This window comes from Sorex araneus, chromosome 1 (assembly GCF_027595985.1).
Source record: "Sorex araneus isolate mSorAra2 chromosome 1, mSorAra2.pri, whole genome shotgun sequence".
In the NCBI taxonomy this organism is placed as follows: Eukaryota; Metazoa; Chordata; class Mammalia; order Eulipotyphla; family Soricidae; genus Sorex; species Sorex araneus.
In genome coordinates this window covers 401,460,458-401,486,233 of record NC_073302.1, presented here as the reverse complement: position 1 = coordinate 401,486,233, position 25,776 = coordinate 401,460,458, and the positions used below count along the sequence as shown (strand labels likewise).

Here is a 25,776-nt window from a genome sequence, read left to right as displayed (position 1 = left end):
TGTAGCACTGTCATCCCTTTGTTCATTGATTTGCTTAAGCAGGCACCAGTAACGTCTCCATTGTGAGACTTGTTGTTACTGTTTTTGGCATATAGAATACACCACGGGTAGCTTGCCAGGCTCTGCCATGCGGGTGGGATACTCTCAGTAGCTTGCTGGGCTCTCCGAGAGGGTTGGAGGAATCAAACCCGGCTCAGCCACGTGCAAGGCAAATGCCCTACCTGCTGTGCTATAGCTCCAGTCTTCCTTCCATTAAACAAATAATAAAAATTCAAAGAACAACCAATTGGATCCCACATCCATGAGTCATTTTCTATAAACTGCTTTATCATCCATGTGTTAGGGTTGAGAAAATAATAGGTTAATTCAAGTACTATTAAATAGTTAATAAGAATGGGATAGAAAAGGAAGAATAACGCTTTGCTTTATGTTCTTTGAGATGCAATTGACTTTGAACTCAGTTTATTTTGAACTCTACAATACCATATGTGAAATAACATATTGGAGTGCATACTAAAACCGTTGGGAGTCTGGAGGCAGGTGGATCAGTCCTTCTCGGTCCTAGAGTATCTGTCTGCATCTTGAGAGCCAAAAATGAAAGGGGATAAAGAGCTAGATAATGTCTAGTCACTGTTCAAACTCAAAAGTTGTTTATACTATAATCTATTCTCTAGCATAGTTTTAAGATTGAAGGTGTCTAGGCCCTGCATACATACAAAATATGAAGCAAACAGGACAGGTGACTGGCACTTAGGAGAGAGCTAGCATATATTAAATCAGAACTCCCAAACTTACTCATACATATTCTCATTTTTGTATTGCTGGTGAGTGTGATAAGAGGAATGATTTCAGCATTCATCTACAGCACATGAGGAATTCTAAAAGCAGTTTATTGTGTGATCCATTTTATTTGCTAAGTAAAGCTTTCCCCCTAGGAAATACAACATTGATAATAGTTCCACTAATGGAATTTTGAGGTCGACAAAGGAGTATTCGTGTGTCAAAGAATTCTGAAATTCCTCAGGGAACTGGAAAACTTTCTCTTAATGAAGAAATGATATAGGACTTCTTTTATAAGGGGATGTGGGTGGGAAATAGAGTTTTTTGTCAGTAAATTGTCTTGAACTCTGGAGAACAGATGTGAGGGGGCATTTATTCTATGCCCCCACTCCTGTGACATTTTGGTAACATTTTGATCTCCTGCCCATTGCTCTGGCTGCTCTGATTTCCAATATAAGATATGCATCGCCCATGTCACTAGCAGTCTGTTCTTTAGGGCAGACATGGCTCCCAGCCTTGTGGTGCATGAGTAATCAGAGACAAGCTAAGAGAGGCCCATTAGAGAATGTATTCACAGACGTGATTTATTTTTTATTTCTTTGTTAATTTTGAACACAGATTTAGAGGCTGCAGGGCATGAAAACTTTAGAGAAATAGTCAACTGGAAAAAAAGTTAAATGATAGATAGATCATGCCTTAAGGCACTAGTACTTTTTTTTTTTGAGAGAAAAATCAGAGCACTTAGAAAGATAATTTTTCTTTGGTTTCTTTTGCCCTCATTTGAATCAGCCTTTAGAAAGTAACTAAAATTATATGCTCAAGGTTGGGAGATATTAGTCTTTTTCCCTCATGTTTTGTTAAGTGCTCTTGAAAGATTTTGCTCTTTCTGATAGTTTCCCTTAACTGCTCTTCTGGGCTGAAGACATGTTTAAATTATTGTATCATGCTTCCCCAATTCCCCCCAGCCACCCTCTTCTCCCCTCCATTTAGAACTTAGAGTAAAGGAAGGTCAAGGGCCAATTCTTCATCTCATGTGATAGAATTTAACAAACACTACTTCTATCTCTTACTGATTTTCAAACTAACCAAATCAGTCGCTTGAAAGGTGTTTCTGAATACTAGCAGAATTCGAAGCACTGTCATGTCACTTGGCCAACTTCCCCTTTTATCTCTTTTGCTTGCTTGTCCTTGCCCTATGCTCTTATGTTGGGGTGGGTCAGGGAAGATCCCCAGCAAAGCCCAGGAGGCGCAGGGCCTTTCTCAAACACAGTCTGCCAATCAGGCTGCTCATTTCAGCCACTGTAGGGCCAGTGCTGCTGGGGGCTACCAGGACCATATATGGAATTTGAGGGTGCTGGGGGCCCCATAAAGGTCCAGAGATCAAACCTGGGGCATCCACATGCAAAGTAAATGTTTTGAGGTATCTGCCTGACCACTTTTTTTTTGCTTTTGGATTGTTTGGGGGGACCACGTATGGCAGTGACAGGGGACTACTCTTGCCAGCGTGCCAGGAATCACGCAGTGCCAGAATTGAACTGGGCTTGGCTGAATGCAGGGCAAGTGCCTTAACTGTTCTTTTGGTCCTCTGTGCCCTTCTTCAGTATTTTGTTTTTCCTCAGCCCTTTTTGAAGAACTTTCAGGGGCTACTCTCAGGCTTTGCTTGGCATGGTTCAATGAGACACTGATTGTGAAGAAATGGATTAGGGACTGCCATTGGGCACTGGTTTTCAATGAGTAGCCATGGTCCATGCTGTTTCTTCCCTAGAATACAGTTTCTGCAGCCTCAGGTATTTTAAAACAGTCTTCTCAGATGGGATACTGCATGGCCTTTGTGGCAAGTATTTGGAATGCAACAGAATTGATACATCCTGATTAATCCTGGACTCTTTTGATTACAAAAAGTCTAGCATACTTGAAAGTTTACTCAGTGTCAGGATGATCTCCCTCATAATATGGAAGAACAGAATTTCTCAGCCTTTGAAAAAAACTTAACAAAAACTTAACAAAAGTTTCACACTATACCTACATCCTTGTCCTAACATTTGTGAAAGACATAGCTTTGGGCACAGAATTAGGGGAAATGATGGGTGACTGAACACAACTGATTAATTTTATGAATGGTTTCAAGCTTCAAAAATGCAAAGAATGGCATTTTTATAGATTAATTTGGCACATGGGATGCCGCTCTAAACATGTCAATTAAATTTTGGTACTTGAATCCCCTTCCATGCTTTAATTAAAACCTAAGTACCGTGGGCTTATTATCACAGTTTGGCACAGATAATGCATTCATTCCATTATTTTTCCTGTTGAAAAGAGCATTAGTGTTTTGGCTTTTCCTTAGAAAGACATCTAGAAAAGACAATGTTAGAAAAGAATCAGGTAGCAAAGATGGTCATTACATATATCTCTGGCATCTGGATTTCCAATGCACTGCAAATAGAGACTCAGTTACAAGGGATTAAACGGTTTTAGTCAGTTGAATCTAACATTACCAGACAGGTGGTGAATACAGTCTTGCTTTAATATAATTCCTCCATTTACTCTTTTCCTTGGTAGAATGAATGTGGCCATAGCAAAAGTCATCGCTTATTCTTTAATCCTCTTCTCAGTCTCCAAGTAAATTCAACTGAAACAAACTATGCTCATGTCCCCTGACTTTCTTCTTCCATTTCTTGATGGGAAGATCAGACCCTATAGACGGTCTTCACTCACTCATCTCTCTCATTTCAAACTTACTGTTGCTATCTGCATGTAGCTCATATGGCATTACAGAACTGCTGCTCTCTTTAAACTCACAGATGACATCCTAGCGATCAGATCAAATATTGAATTTTCTTGGTCCTGACTAATTTATGGATCTGATTTGATACTGTCGAAGTACTGAAGCATCTTTAATAAACCCTGATTGTTTTGGTACCTGAACAAGAAGGGTCTCCTCCCCTCAGTAGTTTTTTTGGTTGTTGCTGTTTGATGGGGGAGTGCGTAGAGCTTCCTCTGGGCTCTGTCTTCAGGGATTCAGGTATCACTCCTGATGGGGCTCAGGAGAACATATTTGGTACCGAGAGGATCAAACCAGGGTCTGACATGTTTAAGGCTTACCTGATGTACTGTCTCTCTGATCCCACATAGTTTTACACCCTTAGTTTCTGTGACACTCTCTGCCCTGGCCCTCTTGTCACTGAGTGGAATTGTCTAGTCAGAGGTCCTGGCTACCTACTCCATGTTTCTCACTGACATTCTCCCTTGGCTGTGATAGAATTATCTATGTCTATTTACTGTGTTCCATTATGCACAGCATGGGGAGCTGAAAAATAAATGATTCTTGAATTTAATAGTTTTAAGACACCAATCTAGCAGATCCAATAAACCACAGGGGAATTCCACGGTGGAATTATCACTCAGCTTCATAATCACATTATTTAAGACTTCCTACCATCAATTTCGCCTCTTTTGTTCAAGCATCACATGCAGCTAACATTAATAAAATACTTAATAAATCATGAGGAAAATATCTGAGTTAAAAGTCATAAGAAACAATCTGCTAGAATATTTATGTTTTTTTCTGGAGGGGTTATCTCTGAAGCTGTGCTCAAGAGGTCTGGGGGATCTTCCTAGCAATTGCTGGTCAACTGGACCTGAGGTTCAATGTGAGGGCCCGAGGATGCTGTGCTGCTCAGGCTCCTCAGTGCCAGGAATGACTCTGGCACCCCAGTGGTGCTCACCACCTCCAGGGAAGCACCAGGTATGTTCCGGGGACTGTGTGCTGTCAGGGAGCCAACCTGAGTCGGCCTCATGCTAGGGGTGTGCCTTAATGCCTGCACATTATCTCTCTGGTCCCTTATGTATTTTGAATAACTGCCATGTTCCAGAATATTTGAAATTTGTGTAGACATTTAACTAAATGTTTGAACTGCCATTCTTGCAGACTTGTATTGTACAGTAGTAAGATATACTTAACACTGTATTATAACTCTTTTAGTAGTGTATTTTTCTTTTTCTTTTCTTTTTGGGTTATACCTGGCTCTGCACTCAGGAATCTGGCAGTGCTCAGAGGACCATATGGGATGCTGGGAATCAAACCTGGGTTGGCCGCATGCATGGCAAACACCCTACCCGCTGTACTATTGCTCCGGCCCCAGCAGTGTATTTTTAAATACAAAAATATTATCTTGCCCATGTGAAGAAAATCTAAGCTATAAAGTGTTCTCTACTTTCTTTTGTTTTTAAACTAGTTACCTTCAGAAACAGATTTTTTTCAAGAAACGTATTTGCTGTGGTTAGTAAACTAATATTTAAAAACTGAAATTAAATCCTGCTTTCATTTTTGGAACTCTAATTACTAGGTCTTATTTTCCCACTGGGGATAAGATACGCTTAAAAATCATAAAATTACAAGGATTTTAAAGTCAGTAAGTAAGAATGATTATGCTAAAATTTATTTTCAGACCAGGATAAACAAATATTTTAGACATTCCTTGAGGACAAAATGATACATGATATCTTTCATATCTTCTATGTATCAAAAATAACATGGAAACTTACAAAATGAAATGATCTCAAGCACATATATTCTCTCAGGGGTGTTAGAGCATGCTGAGATGGATAATGAGCTGTCATCATGGAAACACTCTAGAGATGTGTGCTGTGAGCCCACAGACCTGAAATACTACTATTATAAAAAAACTCTCTTCTGCAATTGTTTCAGTGTCTGGCTTTCAATCTTGTGGTCTAATCAGTTGTTCAAAGCACTTCTATTACTAATTCAAAGAATAATAAAAAAAAATCTGAGTCTTTCTTTTCCTCCATCTCCATAATAGCATTAAGCCTTTAGACTAAACTAAATTGGTCAGTTTGTTAAAAATGATTAGGTGTAATTTTTGATGTAAAAATGATTTCATTCTAAGTTAGCAGCATTTCTAGAATGTGTTTTTGAAACATGTATATGGCAAAATGCTTCATATATATTTCAGATTAGAGAGAATTCATTTCTCTCTAGTTTAGTCATACTCAATGTAAATAAAATGAAAATAACATGCCATAAAGTTTTCTAGAATTCACATTCTAAGAAGCAAAAAATAAAATACTCATTTTAATAATGAGCTTTGTTTAAACTAGTATACTTAAATTATTATTTAGGCATGTATCAATAAAAAAACAAAATTGTAGTCTTTTGGTATTAAGCCTTTTAAATTTGGTATGAGCTTTGTATCTAGAACACACCTGAATTCATAGTATCCACACTTAAAGTGTCCAATAGTCACATGCGTCTGGAGGCTAGTATTGTGTACAGCATGGGTAGCATCTCTGCTGGTGACTTTTTGGGTATTAATTTTTAATCTAATCTTTTACTAAGGCACATTTTTGGGACTATATCAACGAATCAGACTGTTTTTCTTTGTCTTTAGTATATTTCATTGGAAGTCATTTGGGTTCAGCTTGACACAATTTGCTCTTTACCTTAAAGACATGCTTATGTGGGTGAATAGAATTAGTATGGTGATTATATACTAATAAACTAATACTACTAAAAGAATGATCTGTTACACAAAATGAAGACGTTTCATTCACAGAACTGTGAGTACTGAACAATACTTGCCAGAGGAATCCATTCGAAAACTGGTCCTGGGTGGCACTTGTTCTAGACGGGAAAATGGGGAATTAAAATTTAAATTCATTTAAGGCATTTTAAAATTCACTTTTACCTTTTTGTTGTTGTTCCTATAACTACCCCTCTCCCCCATTTTGTGCTCATGTTTATTGATTTATTTTCCTTGAAATCCATCTGTTAATGTACAGATTTACCCTGCTTTATGTATATGAACATGTCTATAAATGTTCTTTTTACCTTTCACAACGAATACAAAAGTTCTTAATTTTGTTTATATTAGAATGGAAGTCACTATTTCCAAATAATTTTAATTCTTATTGCTGAAAAGCCTATTTGAAAGAAAAGTCAACATAGAACCTGAAATATACACAGAGTAAATACGTCTTTTAAATCACCTCATGATACTGAATCATCAAATTTTTAAGTAGAACATTCAACCATTGCTTGTACTGATTTCTGTATACCAGTCCAAATATTCTGATACTTTGAATTATTTGTAGAGTTGAACTGATATAAAAGTAGCTGGACTATATTGGTTTATTCTAGCATCAGAGATCCTTAATGAGGATTATAGTATAATGACTACATAAAGTTTTATGGATACAAGTGTAAATGTGCAAATGCCCTACATTTAGAATTCTAGGACTCAGGAAAATTTAGCCAAAGACTGTGTCCTGGAAGTCTTTAGAGGTACATTGTTCTCATTAAAACTTATCAGTGTAAATAAAGTTTCCAATAGGTGTTACTTCTAACTCTACAAAACCCAGACATGCTTGAGAAATAGAGGTTTTCACCAGGAACTGATGAACTTGTACAAATGATGTAATTAAATAATTTTCCTTTCAAATCTACTTTTTTATCGTAATAGAAAAAAATGAAGCATCAGAGCTGAAGACTTTTTGAAGATTTTTCCATCTCAAGTCCGTTATTTTACAGATGGCAACATTAAGGTCCACAAAGCAAAATAACTATGTAAGATCTTCTGATAAATTGCTATCAGTACTCAGGTCCCTTTTAGAAAAAAATATTCGTATTGCAATCTATATAAATGTCGATTTTATTTTCAACTTATTTAGAATTAATGTGTACTTTCCATACAGCTCTTTTCTTTATTTTCTTTTTTGTTTGCTCTGTTTTGGGGCCACTCCCAGTGGTGCTCAGGTCTTACTCCTGGCTCAAAGCTCAGGGATTAGTCCTGGCTTGGCTGGGGGGGCAATATGGGGTGCCAGGGATTAAACCTAGACTTACACATGCAAGGGAAGTGCCCTAACCATTGTGCTATCACTCCAGTCCCAATTTATTTTATTTGAATAAATGCTATGTCATTTTCTGACTAGGCTATAATTTCTTTTCCTTGTTAACATCTTCATTTATTCTTCTTATTGTTTCAAATTGTTGAGAGAAGCTCTGAACTTTCTAATTGAGTTTAATTTGAGATGATCAGAAGGCAGCTATATACAAACCTGTATCATATAATATACTCTTCAGATAATATGATAATCTAAAACACCTCTGAGAGAGGCAGAATGAGAGAGGGAAGTTTTGCTTCTAAAAAGAATTTACAATAAGCTAATTATATTGCTTTGCTTTCAAATTAAGTAATTTATTATGGAAATCAAATGATACTAAACTCTCAAAAGCATAAATGTAATTTGTATGCAAAAGATGAGTGAACTATTCTTACAACTGTCTCTCTTCCTCCACACTTTTTATTTTGAAAAAATTTAGATCATTATTAGGATGATCATATAAGCAGTCATATATGGTATATAGATAGATTTTTTTTGTATCTTTTGGGTCATACAGAGAAGTACTCAGGGCTAACTCCTGACTTTGTGCTCAGGAGCTACCATTGGTGCTGGTCAGGGATCCATATGTGATGCCAGGAATCAAACCTTGGTCAGTCACATATAAAACTAATACCTCACCTATTCCTGGCCTCAAATACTATCATCTGTTATTAGAAATATAAAGGAGTCAACTAAGGGAATTTTGGTTTAAAAGGAAAAGAGCAAGAATTAAGTATAAATTCTATTTTTAATATAAGTGATATGATTTTATAATATCCTATAATACCTATAATATGTTGTGTACCTTATGAAAAGGGATATTGTTTTTACTTAAAAATAGATGTATTATGACTAACTTGAAAAAATTTAAATGAAATCAATTTTGATTACTTTCTTATTCAACTTTTATTCTTCAAAGAAAGAAAGAAAGAAATACAAACTTCATCCATGGATGGGTGAAGGCTTTTGTGGTAATGAGGGTTGTCTGTTGCTTGCCTTCTGTTTGTTACATACTCCCAACTGTACCCTGAACAGTTATGACCCTCATTGTGGGCAGAACAGTCATTCCTTCAGGCAGTTTGTGTTTTTATAGTAAAGACAAATTATTCTTCTACCAAAATTGTTATTTAAACAAAAATCAACTAAACTTCATGTTTAAGAGTGACCGCTTAGGTTTCTGAATTGAGAAATACCCCTTCATCCAAAAGACAGACCTGCAGCAGGGATGGAATATTGCTACCTGCTAAACACCTGAATTAGTTGTAAAACTGACATTTTATATTATCATAATCTCACTAGGACCTACTTGCCATCCAGCAATTACACTCAATTGACTGCAGCCCTGATGCTCTCATATTTATTCATGAAACTGCTTTGGGTTACGTTGTCAACTTGTGCTATGAAGAAAATGCCTTGACACAGTAAATAACTTTCAATCATGGACTGATTTTAAAGTTTACTTCTCACATCCTCCTGTCTTCCACGCCTCCTTTTGTTGATTATAGGAATATAATGTTTTGAACTACTGAATACAATAAATTTATAAGTTATGATATTGGGTCAAATTTCTAAAATATATTGGAAAACTGTGTTCCTAGTTTTATTTTTATTTATTTAACTTTGTTCCTTAGTTCACAGCTTACTTTATTAAAAGGAAGCTGTTAGAGTTATTTACAGAGATAACCCTTCAAATACAATTTTTGAAATTAAATTTCCAAATGGAAATCTACATATTAAAAATGGTATGCACAGCTTAACTGTATTTACTTATCTCCTTTAGGGATATGTTATGATTTCAAAGAGCTGCAAAATGTGGTATATGTTAGAAACTTCAACTGAAGTGCATTTTTCCCACAGGTCAAATGATAACATAAATTATACTATGGATAATAATGGTGTTCTCCTGGGAAAAAGGTATAGAAAATGAAGCTTTATAGTACAGTTGAGGACATTTAAAGTGATAATGTTGCTGATCTTTTTCTAGTCCTTATTATTTTAATACTAAAATCACCGGTAAAAGTGCCTTAACATTTACATACCATTTGCATTTACATGTCTTATTTTAATATTTCACTAAAATAAGATAGTGCTCTAGAGTACATTTCGGGGAGGTACTAGGCCACTGGACACAGCAGAAGAGCCCAGGGCTTGATGTAATAGTATTCCAACATGAAGATGTTCTACAGGAAGGCAAAATAGCCTTTCAGGATTAGTTAAATAGCTGCCTGCAGCTATGACATGATTTATCAGAACCTTTCTTAGACATCTTTCCAGTGTGACTGTGTTTGGGATTTCATCACATGGGCAGAGGAAATTAGAGACAGGAAGGCGAATGGGCTTGCACGGGCTGGTGAGTGCTGGTTTGAGCATTGGGCATAGATGCTTGCTGTGTGCTGTATCTCCTGTCTGCAGTTTCAGGGTAGTTCTGGGGTGGGTGATAATTTATACTATCCCGTCTTTCCCAGAGGCTCTGCTGCTCAAATAGTAGACAGCACAAACCACACTTCTGTTGCTCTAAGAACAAGGGAAGAGCAATAGGAAAATAAAAACTTAGAAACGCAACCACCCATTTGTACACGTGTATTAAAATACTGAACAGTGAAAAAAATCCCACAATGAACAAGGAATAACAAAGAATCAAGATAAAAGTTACAGACATGAAACACACAACTGCCCAATTTTGATCGACTATAAATTATAATTTCGAGTGTGGAGCAAAAAACAGTTTGCTTCCAGCATTGTGTTCTCTAAATGGCCTGCAATTACTTTTGATTGCTACCTTTAGTTTCATACTCATTGCTTATTATGGGTTAATGCTTCCTAATACTACCAGCAAGAAAAAATGGACTGTGTGAGCTCTTTCATGAAAGAATTTCAGAGGACATTTTGTTAGAAAGAGGTAATACCATAAGGCACATTACACCATACAGATTCCTGACATTTTTATGTTCTTGCACTTGAGCGATGTCTTATTGCAAAGGAATATGGACATGCTGTACCTCATAAATTGTTTATTTATAATAACCAAGGTTCAATGTGAAAAGAATAAAGTTTGAACAACTTTAGTCATACTTCATCTTGGGTTCACACCAAAGGACAGACCCGTGAAGAAAGACTTTCAGGGATCAAAGGTTTTTCTGCTGCTTTCCATTTTCATCTGCTTGTTTGCCCCAGCTTTCAAGGCTATAGTTGAGATTGTACTCAAGAAACGACCCCCTGAACTGAGGATAATCTTGAGAGTAAGTCTGGCTTTAAGAAAAGTGAGGAAAAAAAGATCAGGCCTAGTTCCTTATTCAATCAGTTCATCAGCCTGATTAAAACTTTATTTTATATGATTCCAAAGTAAACTCATATATTTTGGGAAGCCCCTTGTGTTGCCTGGCACGGTATTAAAGGGAAGGGCCACCATAGCCACTATCTGCAAGGTATGTAAACTTATTCTCTCCTGGTGCTGGAAAGCATACAAAATGAATCCCCCTTGGTCCTCTGGTGATTACAACATTGAATCTGACTAAGTTTGTGATAAGAATGAGAATTACTTGCATAGCACGTAAGACATGTAGAATCTTCTGACAATTTTATCTAGTTTGTCACTCTCTATACTTGTACATAGGAATAATTTTCTGACTATGGGGAGAATTCACTGGAAATTTGACTACTGAAATAAACAACCACCTAAGTCTTCACCTCAAATGAAGGATAAAACAGGTATAGGCAAAACTCAGTCAGTGGAATTTAAAGGAAATTATTTACCCACAACATCAACATTTTTATCCATGGCCTGAACATTTAGATAAATACTCTTCTTGGATAATAATAATGTCTATTTCTTTTGTAGATTTGTAGTCAAGAGAAATCACATAACTTCTTATTCAAATCAGGACAATCTGGACCGTGAAAGGGGAGCTATTAATAATGATGTCAGGACAGCCTGGAGCAGGACTGTCCCAGGAAAACAAGTCTGTAGTCACTGGGGGTGTCTCTTAGGTAAGTAGGCCACCAACAAATGTTTTTTTTTTCATCATATTAAAAATATGCTGAAACATTGATACAATTATATACAGAAAAAAACTGGAAAGAGAGAGAAGCAGGTGTATAGGGAGGTGGGGAGAAGAGAAGTCTTGAGGCCCTTTAGAATGATCTATTTTCCAGTGTTAGAAATGTGTGAATAGGCCAACAAGGGGGCACGTTAGCATCCACATAGAAATAATTCAATTGTGATCAAAGAAAACAAAAGTTCTTTTTTCCCCATGAGATTCTTGGGGAAAAGATAGCAAAGGGAGAAGTTGAAAAAACAAAAAACCCAGCATCCCATTCCATAACAGAGGAATGCTTTCCTTTGGTTCTGTTTTGAAGGAAGAAAGTAACAGAGCAGTAAGAAGTCAATTATCAATAGCGGCTGATACACAAAGGGAAGCAGTGATGCTCAGCAGCAAATCTTTGTTTGGCTTGGTGGAGGCAGATTCGCTGAGAAATTCTCATAATAACAGATGGCCATTGCTTAAATTTAACAAGAAAACCCAGAAACCCTATGGCCAAAACTTCATTGGCAATTTTAGGGGGTCACAGTTCTTCACTTAGGTGCACAGGCTCTAGGCTTATAAAGGAATCAAATTGGATTTTATTTATTTTTTTGCTTTGCACAGTTTCTCAATATGGACTAATGAGACTTGGGTTAATTAAAAGATATTTGATAGGTGACCTTCTCCTGATCAAATTTGCACATGGGATGAGAAATTATTGATCTAAGTGTCTCAATATATTTAAACTATTTTCTGTGTGCACCTCACAATTTCCTATGCCAAAAGACTGGGTTCATTTGCTGAGTGGTGCACTGTTTTTGTTCATTCCTCAATTTCAAGGTAAGCTTTCTCTAAGTGGAGACTATTCCTTATGACTTTTCTCTTTGGGGCTGCCTACCAGGGCTCTAGATGCAGAATCAGAACTTCATGTGCTTAGTAGATTGATGGGAAACTAGGCTATCCGACCTCTGGGCCCTCTGCCTGTGGCTGGAACCCACTTCCCTGCTGACTGGGAAACTCTCCCTTCTCTTTTGTCAGTTAGCTTACCCCAAGAAACTCTCCCAAATGTCAGAAGGTTCTGATTTTCCTCTCAGAACATGTCTCTGTCATGTTCTGTTTCATGTAGATCTAGTATTCTACGGTTGTCTTTATTTGTTTAAAATCACAGTATTTTTTTCCCACCAGGAATACATCTTTATTAAGATGTCCTGTGCATGCACATTAAAATGTCAGCATAATCTAATTATGAGCCAAATGAGGCACAGCAGCATTTACATCACTTGATAAATTTCTATCATTTACAAGGGGGCTGGTGACTTGAATCCAAATATTTTTTTGACAGTCTTGCTATAACAAATATTCTACAGCTCTGTTCTGCAGAAACTTGTGGGTGGAGGCACATTCTTTTATTGGGTTACTGAAACCCATTTTGAATAAGAATTCACCAGAGTAAATGTCAAAGGACTTAGTTTAGACAGTTTTGGATAGGAATTCCTTCCACATTTTCCTTAGTCCCACTGATTTCTCTCCCTCAAACCTCCCAGGAAAATTTGAGGACACAATTCTAAATGGAGCCTATCTAACTGTCATACATGTGATTCAATGCAAAGCAAAGAAGTGGCACACAATCAAAAATTTTAATATGGGTCTTTTTTTCTTAGATGCATGAATTTGATTATCATTGCATAAGAAAAAAATACTATTTGAAGATAAAAGACACACGAGACTTTTTCCTCCATTTAGTTAAAAAAAATTCTTTTTCTTTTTGGTGGGGGAGATTGTTCTAAAATTTAAATGAGAGAATGAGACATTTCCATACTTGGAAAGAGGAAATGCAGTGATGGCAAATGACTGCTTTGTTCTTTCAAGACACAGGTACGCCCACAGCAGACAGAACTGATCTGCTATCCAGTTTAGGCAAAGTGGCACCAGACTTTTCTGGTTTTCTTAATCTTCAGATCTTCAGGGTAAAGCTTTTCCCACCTTGACATGATTTCTGTGTCTTGTTCACACTTCATTTAGTGTTATGAAATAACACGATAGCAAAATGAAGGATGGGAAAGGAAATGAGTTCATTCTCTTTCAGCTTCCTAAGAGTTGTGACCCTGGAAACATTACAATGACCATAAAAACATTAGTGAGAGCTGATGAAAACAAGAAGCGAGGGCATGATTAGAGTAACAGCAGCCATGGTATCTGGGGGGTGCTGATGGGGGGCCAATTGGGATGTCTAGATGATGGTTGTTTGTGCGGCTGCTGAGGTGGAGGGATGGAGAGCTCCTGGAGGAAGTCTGAAAAAGAAAGTTATGAGGATCAAGGCAGATTGGTTTGTTCAGTTTGTTATATATTAGGAGCAGAAAGGTAATGAACAGAGTCGCATTACGAGGAGATGGTGAAGAAACTAGCAGTCTTTTAGAAAGGTCCCACACAATGCCTGCTCAGAAACAAGAGCACGGAGGTACCAGATTATCAAGAGAAGACATTACAAACACCAACATTTCCCTTTCCTGAATGATCAAGTTTTGCATTTACTAGGTGATGGCAAAAGATTGGAAGACGATAATATAGAGACAAAAACAGGAGGATGCATTTCTTGATGCTCCCTAAATATGAGCAGAAACATCAAGGAAGCAAGGATCTGAGGATATTCTTATCCCGCAATGTCATTTTCATTTCCCATCTTAGTGCTTCTGCATCTTGATCTCCACTTCTTTCCACTTAGTCTTATATCCCCAGTTAACTTTGCAATAGCAGGGCATATAACTCATCTTCAGTAACTCTCACTGTGCTGAGAGTAAAGTGAATAAGTTAATAAACACTTGGCTATTGAAGCAGAAAAGGTATTAAAAGCTATACGGAAATCTTTTCATTTTTCCAGTTTAATGAGCGTTAATACCCTATCTCATATAGCCAGAAACACTCACTTTGTTCTTACTCTGCCACAGCAAAGAAATTTAAACTATACAATCCTATAAAGACATTTCAGTTGTTCATCTAGAAGAGGGAAAACGAAATACAAGTAGCCCTGACAAAGCTGATTATTTGGAAAAAGAAGTGGGGGGGTGTTGTTTTGATTAAAATGATTTCTTAGTGACCTGCTGTTATAACTATTTTAAAAACCAAAATCACTTTTATAAAGAGATGCAGAGATGGGGGAAAGGTATAATGTCTACTTTTCCCCTGACCAGCTGGCTGCATAATTCTCAGCTACTAAGCCCATCAAAGAGTAAGCAGATTTGAGATCTTCTGAGACCACACACAATTAAAAAACTTGCTATTCATGCTTCAGATGATAAAGCTGGAAAGAAGACACTAGAGAACCCAGAGACAAAAGAAATTCAGCAGTCTGTGAATGGGAGCACCAGGGACCAAACCCTTTTCACTAGAGTATGTTCCTTAATCATTTACTTAGGCTTATATCAAAATGTATATTTCCTTCACTGATTGCATATTAATGCCATTGAGATTCCTGTCCTCAAACATTTGGAAGATGATGGAAAGAGAAACCATGACATATTATGCAATAGCAAAAATGGCTGATTTCTAATATTTATAATGTACAATGAAATAATTTTAGAAGCCCTTTAAATAGGATAACAAGTACACACACCCTCTTTTATTTTATGATTGAAATTTCAAACAGGTTCCCTTGTATTCCATAAGAGCCAGATTTCGGTAGAAATGATTGGCACCCTTTGTGCTGTTTCTGGAATCATAAAGTTCACAATAGAATTTTAAAGGACATGGCCAGCATTTGTTTAGGGCCCTAAATTCTACAAGAACTGTGTTCAAGGCATCTTAGTATAATCTAAGCATCACACTCAAGATTAGATTAAACATAAAAATCCTAAACATTTCTTCTTATTTCATGACCTAATACTAGCAACTACCTTCATTACCCACATTCTCCAAATAGCATTTCTTATTTTTTTCTAAGACTGAGAAGGAAAGAAATCTAACAAAACAACCATAGGAAATTAGAAGTCAAAATTAAAAAACGAAAAGTAAAGTTGACTTAAAAGATGGATTTTTATTTTATTAATTTATTGGAAAAGGGTGTTTGGACTACACCCAGAGGTGCTCACTCAGGGCTTACTCCTGGCTCTGTACTCAGGATTATAGCTGGTGGTGCTCAGGGGACCATATGCAGTGCCTGGTGTGGAATGGAGGTCTGCCTGTGCAAGTACCTTAACCTCTGTACTATCTCACCATTTCCCCACTTTTTCTTATAAATACTTAGATCTGTTGCCCTTACTTTTGAGATACTTTTGAACCTCAAAGCATAAAATTTACATCAGATTATTTTATCCTACTGGCAGGACTTCTTTATATTATTAATGTACCCTCGTTTTATGTAGCTTTCACTTACGCCTACTTTCATAAATGGCTCTCGATTTCTCATAGAGCTCATAGGGATCAGGCTTCCTTGGATCAAAGGCCTCGGTTGAGTCAGGAAAGGAACTCCTGTGAAGGGCAGGAGGGAAGGGTAGGTTCTGCGGAATGACAGGAGCAGATAAACTTGTTTGAGGACTGCCTTGATTCTCCCATCGGTCCATTATCTGGAAAGACAAGAGAGAAAAATGACCAAAGATAAATTCTTCCTTGCAAATTCCCTTACCACAAAGCATCACACCTTTACATTTAAAGGATACTTTCTTGCTGGTAACCTTTTTTCCCCCATAAAACATTAAAAACATTAGTATAAGTGACCCTTCAGATTAAAAAAAAAATATTTCTCTAAGTAAGGCACCAGAGACTGTTACAGCACAGTTGGTGCCTGACTTTTGTGCTACTACCTTATAGAAACTTATTTACTATTAGTTAGCAATCTTGCAAATCACTGCATCTGAGTCTGTTTTCCCCCATATAAAATAGATATAAGTAAGATAAAGATATATTTTATCTAGGATAAAATAGATACAGATATTTGTATCTTGAGATAATTTATATGTACGTGTGTAGGATTTCAGGGGTCTACATGACCCCCTCTATTACATTTGTGCCATATGTAAGACTATTTCCTGTAGTCTGGACACATTCCTTTGCTACCTATGCACATTCAATAACTTCTTATTCTTAGACATTCAGTCAGTTCCTTACAGCCCATAAGTAATTATACAAAATCTAGGACTTATAAGTTGCTCAAATCTTCTGTGAAGACTCATTTGCTGCTGATGTGGCAGTTTCTTTTGTAAAATGCTGCTGCTAGCTACCACTATACATCATCAAAGATCTATAGAACATCTCCCAAGTTATCCTGCTCTTTCACATACAATCTTCTTTGATTCTTGCCTGAGCCTGGGGGAGTTGGAGGGAATAGAGACTATTATCCCTTTATAAGTGAGAAAGCCAGTCTGACCGACACCACTTACTTACATTGTTTAATTTCTCACTCAAACCCTTCTTCTCCTTTTCTGCTTTGAATAAACATATTGCATATGAAAGTTAGACTAGGTGGTCCTCTTGCTTCATATTCTGTTTGGGTCTGCATGGAGCCCAGGGTAAGAAGCACTGAACTTCTTAGTGGGGCAGGAAAGTTCTTCATGATTCACCTTTCTCGTCCACTCCTGACCTCTCCTCTCATACCTAAGGAGCCATCAGTTTATACATTGCTGCTGAACCTTTGCATGTTTATTTCTCCTTTTCCTGCAACATGTTCTAGTGCTACTCCCACAGCACCATAAACCTCCTTGTGGTGCCTCACACCCACTATAATTATAACTCTATGATTACCTTCATCTCCCCAAATAGATCTGTTGAGGATAGAAGTGCAGGGAATGCACACTGTCTTTCTCATTGTATTGCCAACATATAGTATAAGCTTGGAAAATGTTGACTTGAATAAACGAACTCAGCAATAAAATATAAAATAAAATAAAGGTTCCTTTAATTTTGGTCCTGAGTTCAAACTGGGTCAATGCAAAGCATGTATTCAACCAATTAGCTATGGTCCCCAGGACCTATTCTCCCTTATATTTATGACCCTGAAAGAGACTTTAATGTGCACAGTTGGGAAGGACATGTGAAAAGAGGCTGCTAAAATCTCAGAGCTAGGCCAAATGAAGATGTTACTGGGCCCGCTTGAGCAAATCGATGATGTATGGGATGACAGTGATATAAAGTTTTGATACACACTGTTTTTTTTTTTTGGTTTTTGGGTCACACCCGGCGATGCACAGGGGTTACTCCTGGCTCTTCACTCAGGAATTACCCCTGGCAGTGCTCAGGGGACCATATGGGATGCTGGGATTAGAACCGGGGTCGGCCGCGTGCAAGGCAAACGCCCTACCCGCTGTGCTATCGCTCCAGCCCCATGATGCACACTGTTTTGAGCTTGACAGGAATGTAACTTTTTGTCCTGCTCTTGTTTACAGTTGACAATATTGTCAGGGCTCTGCCATCATTTTGACCTACTAAAGGTAAATATTTGAAACCTAGAGGGGATGTGAGGTACCAAGTTCAGTACACAACAGTGTATATCAAAGATGTGTCTATTACTCTTTAATCTATTTAAGACTGTGGCAAGCTTTGGGTGATCCAGAACCTGGGAAAGGGATTGGATTCTGACTCAGCTCAATATGACTCATTCATCTCCACATGTTTGTGGCTCTCCCAGACCATATTTCATATAGTGAATTTCTAATATCCAGTGATGGTATCAGAAGGTGAGATTTGGATGAAGTCATCATGAATAGGATTAATGCCTTTATAATAGAGACTCCAAAGACTTTTTCCCTCTGCCTGCAAGATTACACAAAAAAGATGACTAGAAAGGGGGCTCTCACCAGATATTGGATATGTTGGTGTCTTAATCTTAGATCTACTGTTCTTTAGAGGGATGATAAATTTCTTTTTACGAGACACCTCAACTAAAGTGTTTTGTTTTAACAGTCTAAAGGCGCTAAGTCAATAGACTTCTTTTTAATTTTCCTGTGTGGACCACTGACTAAGATTTTACTTGAACAGGGATTCTATAGCTAATAAGGATGGATAGAAAAGCCCTCATTGAAGTAAATTCTTTAATATTAAACATAATCTTTGGAGTACAGAGTTTCCATAGCTCAGTGGCAACCCTGGGTCAGAAGTATTCTAAAACTATACTGGGGGGGTCATACATTTGTACACTAATGTACAAATGTTATAATTAGGGTAATAACTAGAAAATTCACAGAACATTTTAGATAATTCTATTCTTAGTGCTCTTTTCCTCCCATTAATAAAATATTTAAGCGTATACTTCACCTAATGGCAAAATTCATAATTCATTTAATAGAAAAATTCAAAATTCAGGATTATTTTTGTCATTCATAGTGTCCTTGCTATGATGGGTAAGTGCACATTTGTGGCTAGATGCACATTGTTTTTAAATGTTAACTGACTTTAGGTTTCACATGTTTGCAGTTGATGTTCTCCCTTTTGTTTCATAAGATAACACATTAGAAACATGCTCTGAGCAGCTACCTTTTCATAGGGTTTCATCAAATTTCTATTTCTCTTTCCCATTGCCACTGTAAGTTATCTGATACTCCCTTAGGTCTTGTATAGGTACATATGCATTGTGTATGCATATGTACTCCCTTAGGTCTTGTATAGGTCTTGTATAGGTACATATGCATTGTGTATGCAATATATATGCATATATTGTTCATCTACAGTTACTTCAGGTAAAATACTAGTATTTTAAAAAACATTCTTAGAAGCACTGAAAAATAATGCTGTTGGTACTTTTGGGAAAGTTTCTGTGGCAGATTGACAAATTCTACAATTTCTGTAGCACAGAGATGGGGGAATTAGTCAAGGGTCTAATAGTAAATGCTTAATAAAGCATTGACAACATTTTGCTTTGACATTCATCAACCTCCAGTCTCTCTGTCAGGTTTCACAAACGACTGTTGGAATAGAAAAATCATTGTGATGACGTCAGAACTGAAAAAGCAGATTCGCAGCCTTACATCCTCTCCAACCCCAAACTGAGTTATTCATCAGCTCTGACTCAGACTATGGAGACAACTGCCTGCCCTGAGATCAGCAGTCACCCTTTGATTTCTGGGAGTAGTGTACTGATCTGACAGCACCTTTGAAAGGGTGCACTCTGTACACTTCTCTGTACGTTCTAATGATTTTGTCGTCAGTAGAACAGGAAGTGATACAGGATCAGAGGACGGAAGACCTCATTCAGGATAATATTTTCTCATGCTGACTAAGGATTCTTCTTCTTCAAAGGATTCTTCTTCTTCATTATTCTTCAAAGGAGAGAGTATGTAAATCTAGCTAATATGGGCATATAGTTATATAAGCTTAAATAAAGTTTAAAAAATGTGTATTTCATAGCGATAAATGTAGATGGTTGCATGGAGTGTCCAATATTATTTTTTGCTTATGGGCAACACCCAGTAGTTCTCAGGACCTAAGATCCCTAGTGATCCTCAGGGGACCATATGCAGTGCTGGGGAACAAAACTGGACACCTGCATGCAAGAAAGCACTTATTATACTATCTCTCTGGCCCCAAGGAATTACTCCTTTTTGAAATTTTAATTTATATTCTTAAGTTCCATATGGAGCTACACTGTTTTCAGCACCTAATATGAATTAATTCATAGATCCATGTTCACAATAGTTATATGAGAAAGACACTATTATAGTCCTCGTTTTGATGATAAAGAACTTGAAATCTTGAGGGCTTAAGCCAGTCAAGATTATATAGGAAATGAAAGCTGCAGAATTTAAATAGAGATATCCTTACTTATCCTGTACTGTTTCTCATCGTATTCTTCTCAATCTAGGGAGCTCCTAAAAGATGCAAGGAGAATAGCGGTCTGACAATACAATAATTTTACTCAGCTTAGAACCTGGAAGTCCAAGCTTAAAATTTTGTATCAATAGATGATTCCAGAATCAATTATAAATTGAACTTATTTAAGACCATTTTTGGAACTATTGAGTTTGGATGTAATTGTTCTGATAGCAAATGCTGCCATGATACCAAATGACATGATTTGTGTAAATGTGGTACACACAGAAAAATCACCAGTTTGTGGAATTGTAGCACCATGATGAGGTCACAAGATTTCTCATGAAATTCAATGAAGTGCATGTAATCACAGATCACAGATTCAACTTTGGGGCTAACATGAAGAAATTATTTAGATTTTGATCAATATAAAAAACCATTTAATTTATGATCATTTAAAAATGCCTCTTTTCAAAGTCACGTGCATAACTAAATACTACACTAAGTGCAAACAGGGCCAGTTTTCCCACTCCGTATTCTGTGAGCCAGAGATGCCAAATCCCAAACAAGGACAGGCTTGCTTGGTGAAAATGTCCCACAGCTCTGACAACGTTTATCTCATTTCAACAGTTCCTGGTCTTCTCAGCGTTCCATGAGAGGAACTTGGAACTCGGGTTAATGAGGCTCAATGCCTAAAGCCATTTTCAAGGTATGTCATTTAATTAAGGCAGTTATTGTCCTTAAAGAGTAATCAAAAGTGGGTCTGAAGACATAGGACAGTAGATAAGGCATTTGCCCAGCCCACGGCCAACTGTGGTTTGATCCCTGACATCCTGTATGGTCCCCTGAGCAGAGCCAGGAGTAATTCCTGAGTTCAGAGCCAGGAGTAACCTTGGGCATTGTTTGGTATGGCCCCCAAACCAAAACCAAAAGCAAAAAAGTAAACAAAATTACATCATCTACAAAATGAGAAAATCAAAGTAGAAAAATGTACTCTTTTTTTTTTTTTGCTTTTGAGTCACACCTGGCGATGCATAGGGGTTACTCCTGGCTTTGCACTCAGGAATTACTCCTGGTGGTGCTCAGGGGACCATATGAGATGCTGGGAAGTGAACCCAGGTCGGCTGCGAGCAAGGCAAACACCCTACCCACTGTGCTATCGATCCAGCCCCGAAAAATGTACTCTTAATAAAAGAAATAAGGACAGTATAAACTTGACTCAGTAATTCCCTAGGCGAGAGTAGGGGCTATTTTTTGGCTGAGCTGAGCAGCTTAAAGGGCTAGGAAAGAAAAGTTTATGGAAGATATGTACGTTTGAGGGTTTCTTGTCTGTGCTCATATGTATATTTATGTATGTAAGTTCAACTAATTAATTAATTAATTAAATTATATATAATTTCATAACTTTAATTTCTTTGCTACAATTTTCCTCTAATCATGTACTTTAGACTTACCAGTTAGGCTGGAGTAGTCTAACACACATAAAGTGAGATCCCAGAAAGCAAGTCCTAGCTCTTGGTACTGGGGTGATAAGTAACTTCAACTTAATGGCAAATAAAGATAATCTTTATCTTTAAAACCAACTTGGCTAACTTGGCTCACAAAATGCCATAATCTCCTACAAGACATTAAAATTTCAGGATGATACATAAAGGAGCTAGACCAGAAAAGTTAGGTGATGATCAGTATCTGAAGAAGATTAACAAGTACCACTTTGCTAAGCTTGATGGAGAAAACACACACACACACACACACACAACACACACCCATGCAAACACACATTTATCTCTCCAGAAGGTTAAACATAAGGATATATACATACACATATATAAGGCTATATATATGTATATATTACTAAGCATCTACTGGATCATATTTAAATTATAGGTCAAGATGTCGGACCTATAATTTTCATTGTTCTAAAAACTCCATATTATACAGACCACAGAATTTTTGACAAGGGAAAACCAAAAGGTATTTAAAGTTGTTGATTTTTTTTAAGTACACCATGCTGAGTAATGTCAACACTCAATTCATTATCTATATATCTATATCTCTATAAACCTACATATCTTTAAAAGTCAGAATTATTTTTTTATAGGAAAATAAGATGAGATCTTGTATTTGGAAGAGAAATATAAGACAAAGGGAACAGGATTTATTCTTTTAACATCACAGAATTTCAGAAGTAGAAAATTTTGAAGGAACCCAATTCAACTCTTAATGGGATTACATTACAACTAAAAATAAAGAAACAAGCATAATAATTGCAACTTACAGGCTTTGGAGTTTTCCATGGAGAAAAGAAACCTGTAATAAAAAAAACAATATTTGTTTTGTTTGGAAATACAATCCACTTCCACATCTGGGTGGCATGATATTAAGATAATTGCAAGCTATTTGAGAACTAGTTAATCAAAAGTAAGAACAGCAACACAAAACTCTGCATGGATGTATAGTTTTCTTCAAGAAGCCCAAATAATCTCATGGGAATTAGAGCAGAGATTCTAGGAATATCTTCTTATTTGACAGCAGGAAATTCTGAATGGCAGAGAAGGTGGATAAGGTAACTACAGTGAAAGATGAGCCACTTTTATAAGACTTAAGACAGAGTCATCCTTTAGGATTTTATTTATTTATTTTTATTATTTACTTTGTTTTAAAATAATATATATAACATACAATATATATGAATAATATTTATTAATGTTATTAATATTATTTATTTAGGAAAATAAATATGTAGATAGGATTTGGTTCCTAAAGGTAAATACCTTTTCTGAGTGGGGAAAAAAAAATTCTATCATTAAGAATCAACCAACAAGCCTGCATTGGTTCTTTTATTTTAACGCTGCATTAGTTTTATTTTATTTTATTTTATTGAATCACCGTGAGATAGTTACAAACTTTCATGTTTGGGTTACAATCAAACAATGATCAAACACCCATCCTTCCACCAGTGCATATTCCCCACCAACAATATCCCCAGTATACCCCACATTTCCCACCCTCCCCCAGCCTCCATGGCAGAAAATATTCCCCATACTCTCTCTCTACTTTTGGGCATTATGGCTTGCAACACAGACACTGAGAGGTCATCATATTTGGTCCATTATCTACTTTCGGCACACAGCTCCTATGGCAACTGATTCCTCCAGCCATCATTTTCTTAGTTATCCCTTCTCTATTCCCTCTGCCTTCTCCCCTCCGCTCATGAAGCAGTCTTCCAGCTATGGGGCAATTCTCCTGACCCTTGTATCTACTGTCCTTGGGTGTCAGCCTCATGTGATGTTATTCTATCCTCCACAAATGAAAAGCATGCATTAGTTCTAAATGAAAGAAATTACACTATAAATCAGATTCTATTGTAACTTTTTATATGACTGCTCTTTTACTGCCATCATCTCTGGAGACACTAAGTTTATTAATTTTCTATTCTAGTATCAGTACAATGTTTTGCATGAAGAAGTACAAAATGTTTGTTTACTCAATACATCATGCTTCATCAAATCATTTTTTAAATGTATTGAACCTTTCTGTATCCACAAATTGTATACTCATTGGACCAATCCTGTTGTGATCTGACTGATAAGAGATACTTTAAAGGATAGATGAATTTCTTCCCCCCTTTTATTGTTTCATCGAATAAAAGAATTAAAAATTTAAAAAAGTCATAGTATGGCTGGAGAGATAGTATTGGGATTAAGAAACCTTGTGTTGCTTGTGGCTAACACCATTTCACATCATCACACCCCATATGGTCCCCTGAGCACTGCTGGGAGTGATCCTGAAGCACAGAGCCAGGAATAAGTCTAAGCAGTGCCGGGTGAGGTCCCAAAACAAAAAGATAATAAAAACCTTAATAACAATCGGATGGAGAGAGGGGAAGATTTGCTATATGCTGGCCCCAGGAAGACAAAACACATTCTAGGAACAGAAGCAAAGTTACTTTTTTTTAATGTAGTAGCTTTCTTTGTTACATAATTTTTTAATCCTGTTTATGTTAGGTAGTAATGTTATAAGTGAAATATTGAAGATCGATCACATACTAGATAAATCATCTTTAAAACTGAGACTTGGGGTTGGAGTGATAGCAAGTGGGTAGGGTGTTTGCCTTGCACGCAACCGACCTGGGTTTGATTCCCAGCATCCCATATAGTCCACCGAGCACTGCCAGGAGTAATTACTGGGTGCATGAGCCAGAAGTAACCCCTGTGCATAGTAGAGTGTGACCCAAAAACAAACAAAAAACTGAGACTTGTATGAAATGGAAATAGTTGCAACCTATAGCCTATTTACAGGAATAACTATAGAAACTTTGATGCACGTGATTAATAATTCAGGTATAAATACAAATTGTGTTTCAATGCATCATTGTAAATAACTGAAGCTCATTTTATGGAAGAATAAAATTTTGTAATCCATCATGTTTTTCAGCTTTATTTGGAATCCAGAAATAAAGTGTAATAAGCTCAAGTGTAATAAGCATCTTGTAAGATACATAGGTTTAGCTTGCTTTTTACATACTATAAGTTCTTATCTCTCTTTATGACTAATGAAAAAAATTCCTGCTCAATGTGTGATTTGCTTATAACTTAAGTCTAAGGATTTCATCATATATTTCCAGAAGATAGCTGAGAGTAAAATTTGTAGATGAATCTATTTCCTTGAATCATTCTGTAAAAAAAACAATAATTTGGTATATATATAGTATACTCTATTTAATATATCTATCTATATATAGGTGTTATATTCTATATTGACCTGTAATTATATAGTGAAAAAAACTGTAGCCTATTGACCAACTCACCACTATTTTCAGAGAAGGTAACATTCATGTTCTGTTTAATGGAATTTCCAGGAACATTTCTTTTTGGAGAAAAAAATATCACTGACACAGTCTAACAATGCCAAAATACTCAATTATTCCCTCTACTTTCTTGGTGTTACCTTGTTTGTGGAGTGCTGGAAGAGAATGTGAATATTTACAGGTTTACATTTATTAGGTAGATGTACATTTCAGTACATAGCAGTTTCACAAAAAATGTATTGAAAGTGGTTTCTCTGTTATGGCACTCCAACCCCATATAGGGCATTATCTTAAAAGATGATTATTCCTTTCTTGGAAAATGGGCAACTATCTGACCCCTTAGCAGTAATGGGACCAGAACTGAAATCACATAAGAACGCCATTGGTCAGGATCAGACAAGGGAGAGGGTTATGTAATTGGAGCACCTTTCATCAGAGGCACTCTGAACATTCCATTCTTGGAAGACTATTTCATTCATTGTGCCTCGTACAACACCATGGCTCAGGACTCCTTTACTGCTTCCATTATGG

General features: G+C 36.8%; 1 protein-coding gene across 11 annotated transcripts in view; it reads right to left on the bottom strand.

Annotated features, from left to right (window-relative positions):
* Nucleotides 1-25,776, bottom strand: part of MAGI2 (membrane associated guanylate kinase, WW and PDZ domain containing 2) — a 1,445,467-nt gene that overhangs the window by 165,764 nt on the left and 1,253,927 nt on the right. For 7 of the 11 annotated variants that reach the window (XM_055133467.1, XM_055133407.1, XM_055133415.1 and 4 more), the window contains 3 exons: nucleotides 22,714-22,745; nucleotides 16,072-16,261; nucleotides 6,380-6,421 (listed from right to left, as the gene is read on the bottom strand). In XM_055133467.1, the coding sequence (XP_054989442.1) occupies nucleotides 6,380-6,421; nucleotides 16,072-16,261; nucleotides 22,714-22,745 (264 nt within the window). The remainder of the gene's footprint in view (nucleotides 1-6,379; nucleotides 6,422-16,071; nucleotides 16,262-22,713; nucleotides 22,746-25,776) is intronic. The other 4 variants (XM_055133431.1, XM_055133456.1, XM_055133421.1 and 1 more) reach the window with 3 other exon arrangements.